The sequence below is a fragment of the Lathyrus oleraceus genome, chromosome 7, assembly GCF_024323335.1.
Source record: "Lathyrus oleraceus cultivar Zhongwan6 chromosome 7, CAAS_Psat_ZW6_1.0, whole genome shotgun sequence".
In the NCBI taxonomy this organism is placed as follows: Eukaryota; Viridiplantae; Streptophyta; class Magnoliopsida; order Fabales; family Fabaceae; genus Lathyrus; species Lathyrus oleraceus.
In genome coordinates, this window is record NC_066585.1 from 303,418,839 (window position 1) to 303,429,477 (window position 10,639).

Consider the following 10,639-nt stretch of genomic DNA (forward strand, 5'->3'; position numbering starts at 1 on the left):
AAGTGCTGATGATAGGAAAAGCACATCAGGAGGATGCTTCTTCTTGGGGAACAATTTAATATCATGGTTTAGTAAGCAAAATAGTGTCTATGTGGCTAAAATAAAGTGCCCCCATTATGGTAAATCATCACCTAGTTTTGGAAACACCATCTATTACGTCTTCACACGCTACCCTCACAACCTCACTACCTACTCCAACTCTTCCATCTTCCTGCTCCTTCCTCACACACCTCTGCTAGGGCAACTGCATTTTTTCCACAAAAACTCCAAAATGTCACAACATCAAAATACTTCTACTTCAAAAACTACTAAGTCTACTCAAAAGGTTAGCGCTCCTTCCATGGACATTCCCGATGATGAGATTCTAGATGTGGTTCCTCTATCAGTTATTCCCTACGAGGCCCTTGATTTGAACCATCCCATGGATGCCTTAGCTTTTGCATGCCTCAATCAAGGTAACATCTCTAGTATCCCTTCTGGCTCAACTCCTGCCACTAATTCTAAGGAAGATATACACCACACTAATCGTGTTATAAGAAACCTAGTCACTAGAATCCTTAATGAAGGACATTCTGTGAAGGGAGTCTCTACTCCCCTGTCTAAAATGTACCCTTATCCTGAGGTTGAACAACATAGTCAGAAGGATGACGATTCCTCCAGTTCTGAGAAGGACATGGCTGCTGAAGGGTTGTGCTCTCTAGGGAAAACTGTGTCTGATAAAGGAAAATCCGTGGCATCTAAAACTGCCAATACTTCCCACTCTGAGAAGCATGATGATGCAAACGATGTGATTGACCTAGAAGATGATAGGTATGATGATCAAGAGGATAGATTACTTCATCATTTAAAGCCAAGTGTGGCTAAACGCATGAAGACTCGAAAAGCTAAGAAGACTGCTGGTATTGGGCCCTCTAAATCTTGGAGCATGGTTGAAATGAAGAAGAGGAAGGTTAGAGAAGATTCTGAGTCTGATGAGGATGTTAAGGAAGATGTCCCTGACATCTCTCCTGTGAAGAAAACCACTGTGAGGAAGTCTCCTGTTAAAGTTGTTGCTGTCCATTTGGATAACATCTCTTTCCATCTTGAGGATGGAGCTGCCAAGTGGAAATTTGTGATTCAAAGAAGGGTGGTCGTGGAAAGGGAGTTGGGAAAGGATGCTGCTGAAGTCAAGGAGGTCATGGACCTGATAAAGGTTGTTGGGTTGTTGAAGACTGTGGCTGGGTTCTCTCAATGCTATGAGGGTTTAGTTAAGGAATTCATTGTCAACATTCCTGAGGATATTGCTGATAAGAACAACAAGGAATTTTGCAAGGTGTTTGTGAGGGGTAAGTGTATCACATTTTCTCCCACTGTTATTAACAATTTTCTGGGAAGAAAAATTGAGGGTGCAGGTGAATTGGAAGCTACAGACAATGAGGTATGTAGAGAGATTACAGCTAGGCAGGTGAAAGGTTGGCCTATTAAGAAGCATCTTCCTGTTGAGAAGTTAACTGTCAAGTATGCTATATTGCATAAAATAGGAGCTGCGAATTGGGTGCCTACCAACCATATTTCCACCATTGCTAATACCCTTGGAAGGTTTATTTTTGCTGTTGGAACCAAAGTGAATTTTGACTATGGTAGATTTATGTTTGAACAAATCATCAAGCATGCATCTACTAATGCAGTTAAGCTGCCTATTTCCTTTCCCTCTATGATTTGTGGGATTATCCTGAATCAACACCCTGGTATTCTGTGTTCTAATGACTTACCTAGTAGAAGAAAACCTGCTCTGTCTGTGCACTATAAACTATTTGAAGGCAGTCATGTCGAAGATATTGTCATGACATCTGCCATGAAAAATCCAACCTCAAAAGTTGGAACAATTGCTGAGCTTAAGGAGACTTGTAAAGAGCTGGGTGAAGGGATAAGGGTAGCAACAACTAGGAAACAATCGTTAGAAGCCTTGATTTCAAGCTTGGAGCAAGCTGAAGGTGATCATATTGAACATGCTAAGGAAGCTGAATCCCACACCTCTAGTATGAGGTCTGCAAACAATGCTGAGACAAGTGGCAATTCTGTTTCTGGTGCTGATGAAGCTGCAAGCTCAAGCTCTATTGATTAACTCCTTTGACTTTGGTCCCTATTGATGTGATGGTTTTTATTGATGTGATGGATTTTCTTGATTTTGGCAATTCTATTTTGTTGGTTTGTTTCTCAGCTTGCTTACAGCTGATTATGTACTTGGTTTTGTAATCCTTTAACTTTTGACATTTTGTTTCATGACTAAATAGACATTTATTTTGTCTCTTTTGCCTAAAAAGGGGGAGAAGTAGCTATAGCTATAGATGGTGTTTGTCTGATACAAAGAGGGAGAACTGTCTGGTGTGTAGTTGTTTGGCACATGGGGAGAACTCTCTGTGTTTTGTCTGTGTGAAGCAGGTTGTTGCTGAAGGGGGAGGTGGTGTGTTCTGAGCACAAGCGCATTGTGTTCTGTCTGTGTGAAGCAGGTTGTTGCTGAAGGGGGAGGTTGTGTGTTCTTATCACAAACGCGCATGTGTGTTTACTAGTTGCTTTTTCTACTAGTAATGTGTGTATGTTTACTTCTGCTGCTGAACTGATACTTTGATTGAACATATGATCTGATGTATGTTTTAGCCAAAATTTGCCAAAGGGGGAGTTTGTTGGTTCTATGTGTTGGCATCAATTTTGGTAAAACTTAGTGTTATCACAAGATGTCACGCGTGTTGTCTTGACATGTGATATCAGCTTCTTACCGGTTGTTTAAATATGGTTGTGTAGGATTTAGTCAAGATGTCAGACCCGATGTTAAGACATGTGCATACAGAACATTCAGTCTGAATCTTATGTGTTTTGTTGTTGCGCTTTTCATTAAAATCTTTGTGTGCTTTATGTGGAGATTGCATGCGCTATTCAAGGAGTAATTCTATTTTAAACCAGAATGTTTTATTTTACAAAAAGGAATGATTAACTGCTGTTTCTTAGGAGATACACAATCAAAATAGAATTAGGGTTTCATGCTGCACATGCCCATTCTAAAAGCTTCTATTTAAAGGCCATGTAAAACATGTTTTAGACACACAAGATACGAACTATGAAGTGAGAGAGTTTTAGGGTTTTAGTCTTGTGTGAACTTATGAATTGTGAGCCATTCATTCATCTTGTTGATGTAAGAATTGGACTGAGTTTTGTGTTGTAGTTTGTCCACTCTAAGCTTTGAAGTACGAGTGTATTTGTTTACTTGGTTGAAGCTTTTAAGCAAGATCAAGTATGTGTCCTTGAAGTGTGTCTTCTTTCTTTTTGTATTTGTTCTAGTATCACTGTTGTGATTGAGGGGGAGTGAGTAGGGTCTCATATCTAAGAGTTCTTAGATAGAAGTCACACGGGTAGAGATTAGGTGAAAAGACTGTAACTTGAAGTTGTTTACTAAGAGTCTTTGAACTAATTCTGTTTAGTGGGTTTCCTTCCTGGCTTGGTAGCCCCTAGACGTAGATGTGTTTGCATTGAACTGGGTTAACAATTACTTGTGTCACTTGTTCAATTGTTTTTCTGTTTTTATCCTGTTTATATTTCACTTGTTGTTCAGATATCAGTGTCGTGACATTACCTTCGACATCTCATATCTGATACCAGAATTTCAGTTCTTTTTGCCTTTTTGAAAGTTTAGGTCAAGTATAATTATGTCTATTTACAAGTTTGATTAAGAAAAGAAGTTTGAGAATGCAATGGCATAAGGCCAAAGTTTCTAGTTTGCAAAGTGGTCAAAGTTTAGAAGAAAACTAGTTCAAGAAAAGAAGAATTCTTAAAAGGAGGGAGATATTTTGAAATTAAAGAGATGGGGAGGAGATGAAGAGACTAATCATAAGCACAAAATTAAAAGTTAAGAGTTGAAAAGATCTGACCAATGGGTAGAAATCTAATAGACAAGAATGTCTTATAGAAGCCCCAAATTCCCTTGGATATTAAAATCAAGCCACAAAAAAATGCATACGATATTATCTTGAAGATAAAGGCATCAAATAAAGATAACCCTATCCAAGCCTTAGCCAGTCCATGATCTCCTTCAAATTTGCCCGTGTAGCAGATGAATTCCACAAGTCACAGGTTCAAAATAACAACTTCACAATGATCATGTTGCACCTTGAACTCAAAGGGATCTTCAATGATGTATCATATGAAATTTCAAATTGCAAGCACTTGGTTACATGAAAGTTGGTATTGGCCAAGTCCTTTAGCATATGAATGTTGCCTAAACTCTAAGTCTAATTGTCCAAGATCAAGCCAACAGTCCACACAACAGTTTTTTTAGGGTTTTTGTTGTTATTATGTACATTAATGGTCCAAGACCACACAAACAAACAAAGTATACACAGGAAAGATATATCACACAATATGGTCCAAATGGACAAATTGAAAATGGCATTAACATAAATAATTAGAATGGTATGAATAATGGAAAATGAATATAGACTTGAAATTAAATGGCATTAAAGTAAATGGCTTGAAATTAAATATTAGTTGTTAATGAGTTAGAAGTTAGTATTGTTTTGCTTTTGTTTTTTTCTTTGTTTTAAGTCATTCATTAGAGAACACTCAACCCACTTATCACAAGCATAGATCCTTGAGCCAAGACATCTTCCAAAGGAAGGAAAAAAGGCCAAGTTTCCATACAATACCATGAAAGAGAGGAGACTTATAATCTCACTAACTAGAATGATATGCCTTTTGTGTCAAAATTTAGCGATATGTTAAGCAATCGTAATTAGACTTATGTAGAAGTCACAACTATTTGAGGCCCGACAATAGAATTTTGGTGTTAATGCATGTTAGAAACATAGTATAATGGACTATGCTCATGAAACATACCACACCAAAAAAGAATATGCAAAAGAGGTGGCCTAATCTCATCCATACTTATGTTGATTTTGCAATCAACTAGCCTTAGGATTTAGAGATATCATAGGCCAAATGCAATGGATGCATAAAGAAGGGGAATTAGATGAAGAGGGAGGGGAATGGATCATAACTCAAATTGGTCAAAAAATGATATTTACCAAGTTAATATCATTCATTCATTTTGGGAGATGGAATGTACATTCCATCAATCCCCTAAATCCAATGATATTAACCTAGCAAATTCAAATCAACCTTGACCAAGGCCCAACAACACAAGTCAAACTTACACAAACTATCACAAGAGGTCAACACAATTATTTGGCATTTATTCAATTTAAAAAGTACTAAAATAAAGCATTTACATTAAATATGGTTTGTCAAATTCCTAAAACCTCATCAAAACACCAAAGAAATGGCCATGAGATTTATCATAGGTCAAACTAGGTCAAAGGACCTTGGAGAAAAAATTTCAGAATTTTTAAAGACTTAAAAGTATTTTTAAATAATTAAAAATAATCAAAAAATCAATTAAATAATGAAAAATATTAATAATGATCCAAAAAATAATTTTAATTCAGAATATGAAAGAGGAATTTATTTAAACAATTATGGATCAATATTAAAATTAATATGAATTAATAAAAATCAAATGAATTAAAACAAAAATAAAAAAATCAAAAAAACGTGAGCTACTTGATCTCCCTCATTAATTGAGGTGGCAAATCAAGTGGATGGAAACACGCGTTCCATGGTGAAACTTAGTCAACGCGCCACACGCGTGGTAATCAAAATCAACGCCTAAGATTAAAACATTTCAAATGGATCAAGTGGTCTGGAGACGTTCCAACACATCGCCGGAGCCAGAGCTCCGGTCTTCTTCTCCGGTGGACCTCACCGGACTGGTCCACCCTCAACCATCACCAAAATAAAAAAGGAGGACATGATCTGAAAGAAAAAATGGCGTAGAGCACGAACCTGACCTCAATTTCAAATAACTCCAAATATATAAAAAGATATGAGGAGTTGAATTTTGAGGTGTGACAAATGAGTTGCTTCGATTTGACCTCAAAGCAACTCAATCTTCTTTCCTACATTGGTAGGACTTTAGACAACTAAAGATCCAAGAGAATTGATGAGAATTGAGTGAGAATCGAAGAGAAGAAGTTTTCTGAAATTTACCTTCAATGCTGTGCAAAAATGGATCTTGCTTGCTTCAACCTTGATCTAATCACACTTGAGAAGCTTACAGGAGAGGTTTGGCAATGGTACAAAGCTTTGAAACCCGGAGTTTCTGAATCTCCGAACAGTGAGATTCAAACTCAATATTCAAGTTGAAAATTCTCAAGTTTTCCTTTGAATGGTGAGGGTTTCAATTGTGGGGCAAAGTTGGCGCACAATGTGCGTTTGAATTGAGCTCCAAGGGCCTGTATTTAAAGCAATTGGGACTGATATTTGCACACTTGAAAAATTGCTAAATTTGGACATTTCATGCACGAGCTTGCATGGGTGTGTACAGGCCCATGAAGCAATCCAATTTGATCCATGTACAATCATTTTGAAGTTCAAATGAGGCTTGGATGTCAAGGCAATGTGAAATGTGATTTTTGGCATTTGATTTCTTCCAATCATGCAGACCTGTTAAAGCCATGCGCAGCCCTAGCAAACTTTATCCAAAATGCATGAACTTGGGTTCTTTGGAAAGCTTAGATCATGGGGAACAACTTTGATGTTGGATACCTTTTCATTTGGAACTTGGATCATGGTGAAATTTGAGGTGGAAGTTTGGAAATTTCAACATGTTGAAACATTTTCTTAGTGTCAAGTCATATATCTCAATATTCCACCTTGCTTAACTTTTTATGTGGGCTTCAAATGAGAAAAGTGTTTTCATAAAAGTTGTATATATTTCAAATATCTTCAAAATGGTCACAAATTTCATGTCATTTGGATTTAGAATGATAGAGTTATGCATTTTTGAAGTTGAGGAAAATCACTTGTTTAATGGTATAGGGCAAAAATGACCTATAATATATCCTCATATCACATGCTCATAAAAGTTGAATTAGCTCTTACTCCATACATCAAAGTTTAAGTAGACATCTTGAATTTGATTGTTCAACTTTTAAATCTTTCATCTCATAAAAATTGAGCAAGTTATGGCTTTGGGAAGTTGACTTTCAAATTAGGGTTTAGACAAAATGACCTATAATGTTTCAACATAGAAAATGATTTTACAAGCAAAACTACCTCTAGGTCTCAACATGAAAGTTGTTTGGAATGTCATTTATCATACCTTTTATCTTTGAATCATTTTCATATGGTGAAAATTGTAGGAGATAGGGTCTAGGGAGACCCAGTTATGATCAGATGAATTCATCTAGCCAACCACCATCAACCAATTTGCTAACCTTCAATTCTCTTGGAGTTTTTAGGCTCATGGTAGATCATATATGCATAAGATGGTGAATTCTGAAGTGTCCCTTGAGAAATTTGATCAATTGGTGAGATAGATTGTTGGAGAATTTACTTAAGATACCCAATCAAACTAGGGTTTCCAAGGCAAATCACTTCCAAACTCTTGAAGAATGCTTGATCAATATAACATGTAGATATCATTGGGACTCATATATGATGCTTAGATACCTTGTGGATCAATACTTGGTTGTGCTTTTATCCATGAGGGTCTCAAATCCTAGGTGTGAACTTGATGAATTTTGATGATCATGCCTTACCTACAAAAGAGTTAGGCAAATACAAAGACATGTCTTTGGTATTTTGGTTAGTGAAATGATAAAATACAAGTATGATACAATCATGGTGCTTGGTGATCTCTCCCAAAACAAACCCAATGAGAGAGGGGTAAGGATAATGCCAAAGTATGATCCCAATGCTAATGCATATGATGAAATTGCATGAGGGATCTTAGGGTCAAAGTTGGGGTCTTACAGCTGCCCCTATTTAAGGACATTCTAATTGAGGAGGTGAAGGTTAAAATCTCCGTATCGACTCATTAGAACGGGCTTAAATAACAACATAGAAACAAATTTTGGCCTCTAATAGACCTCATGATGCATATGATATGAGTGTAAAAAAGAAAATTCTCTCTGGGGAAATGTTGCTACAAAGGAAAAGAAATCAGAGAGACCGAAGATCCGCAGGAGTATAATGCATTTCGTAAGGAAAATTCACTGGGAAGACAGAGACTCTGGGGGGGGGGGAAGGTTACGCGTAGGCCAGGCTACGACTTAAAATTGATGAACAGACTAGAGGAATTCCATAAAATGGAAAGACTCAACCGGGGAAACAAAACATCTGCAGGGGATTACAAGTAGATCAGGATAAAACTGAAGTTCTTGAATCAATGCAGGGAAATGTGATTTCACTAAGGAAATGCGCACTCAACTCAACTGGGAAAGAAATAAACTTCAACGCAGAAGGAGCAGAAATCTATTATCCACTACCTGTCATTGGGTAAGGAGATAATAAAAGTCTGACAGAGAGGACACCTGTCATCAATTAGGATGAACATATCAAGGATGACTCACTGGGCACCACCAGGAGGGAATATTCATCACCGGTTACTGGGTAAGAATAGCCTTGCTGGGGAAAACTGTAGAAATAGGATTTACAACTACCAGTTACTAGGCAGAAGACCGAAGATGAGAATATCCCTCACCGGTTAAGGTGAACATATCAAGGATAGACTCAAAGGAAAAAAAAAGGTCATCGATTAAGATAAACATATCAAGGATATTCTTTCCTAGGAATTGTTAAGGAGGATACTCATCATCGATTAAGATGAACATATCAAGAATAAACCAACTAAACAAAAGGTAGGAATTACATCTATCGAATACTGGATAGAAGACCATTAAAGAGAAAATCTGTCACCAGTTAGGATGAACATATCAAGGATAGACTCTATTGAGGGGAAGAGTAGGATTTACAGCTACCGGTTACTGGGTAGAAGACCGCAAAGAGGAGGAAATCCGTCATCGGTTAGGATGAACATATCAAGGATTAACCCTCAGAGGAACAAAATAGGGATTACAACTACCTTTTTACTGGGTAGAATACAAAGGATGAGAATATCAGTCATCGGTTAGGATGAACATTGATCGTTATATTCGCAAGTGGATGAATCGCGTCAGAGTAATATAAAAGAATTTTGATCCCACGGAGACCAAATCGTCAATCTATCGATTACTATCGTTACGATGTTTATCTAAGGCGGTATAAAAGAGATATTGATGTTGCAAAATAACAGTAAATAAAGAAAATAAATATAGTGCAGATAAAGACAGGTTTGAATGTATTTCACGTCAGTTAAGTGATGTTTCGATTGTCTAAATAGAACTACTTATGGGGCAATATTTTCTACTCTTGAAAAGAATCCATTTAACAGGAACTGTTGCTTTCGCGTATTCAAAACCGAGTTTACCCTTAAATTAAGGCCTTTTATTGTCACTTATAAAAGGTGCGCAGAATGCTAAAGTAGTAAACTTATTTTTAAGAAATAAGACTCGTAAACTTAGTTGAAAAGTGATTTTGATTTGGAAATTTTACCCAAGGAGTTTCCTGATTTTTGAATCTATCAACGCGTCCGAAAACAGTTTTAGTAATCGTTTTTCCTTAAAGTGATAAAAATTCCTAGTTAACTAAGCTTGGGTGCTTTCGCACTCCTTGAATAGTTAAAACTAACCAAGTTTGTTTCAGAAAACTCAAGTTAAAAATCAAAACAACCTTTAGAGCAATTCTACAGATTCAATATGTGAAACATCTCTTTAACCGCGACCCTTACATTCTAACCTTTGAAAGATTTAGCCAGACATGGTAATACAAACAAACACAACGATATTGATCATGATGAAAAGTTATTTTAGAATGTAAGGCGTAAAGAATGAGTAAAGCATGGACATAAATTAAATAAAGTAAAGTGTGGACAGAAATTAAATAAAGTAAAGCGTGGACAAAAATTAAATAAAGTAAAACATGGACATAAATTAAATAAAGTAAAGGAAGACAAGTAAAGTAAATAAAAGCGATTAAATAAGAACCTGCTCCAAACGGAGGCTTTAAATCTGGTACAAGGAAAATAAACCTTCGACTCTGAAGATAAAGACGACAGCAAATCGAAGTGCTCCAACTCAATCTCATTAAGGTGCAATAACCCCTCAATGTGACGGATTACCGCTTTATAGATGATAAATATAGTATTAGTGTTGTAAACTAAGTTGGATGATTTGGAAATGAACTAGAACGACCTATTTATAGAGGATCTCAGCAGCTTACAAACTCCATGGTGCCCTTCAACTTCTCCTTAGTGAGAATGTGAAATACAAAGGTGGCTCCCGCCAAGTGTGGAAATGGGGAAGTTCATGGGAACTTGGCGATTACCTCCTGGTTGGGGATGATGAGTCATGGATTCTCCTATAGCGGCCTCCATGTGTAACGCCATGTGTACAATCTTTGCCGAAAAACCCTATTTTTTTTTGTTTTTTTGCTCCGTTTCTTCTAAAAGGGTCCAGAAAAAGCTAAATATCTGGAAAAAAAAAACATAAAAGAGAGCATAACACAAGCAAAATGATAATAAAGACCTAATAAACATGTGAAATCCAAGTCAAAAACGTGGTGTGATTCAGTGTAATCAAATTCTCCCACACTTAAACCTTTGCTTGTCCTCAAGCAAAACCCTTTATAGTTTATGCAAGAAAAACAATATCAACTAGAGTTAATTCAAGGC

At 36.7% G+C, this 10,639-nt stretch overlaps 1 protein-coding gene across 1 annotated transcript; it reads left to right on the top strand.

Moving 5' to 3' along the window:
* Window positions 1-271: 271 nt before the first annotated feature.
* Window positions 272-2,104, top strand: LOC127103551 (uncharacterized). The gene is made up of 3 exons (XM_051040802.1): window positions 272-1,054; window positions 1,313-1,578; window positions 1,804-2,104. The coding sequence occupies exons 1-3, from the start codon at window positions 272-274 to the stop codon at window positions 2,102-2,104; spliced, it is 1,350 nt and encodes a 449-aa protein (XP_050896759.1).
* The last annotated feature ends 8,535 nt before the right edge of the window (window positions 2,105-10,639 follow it).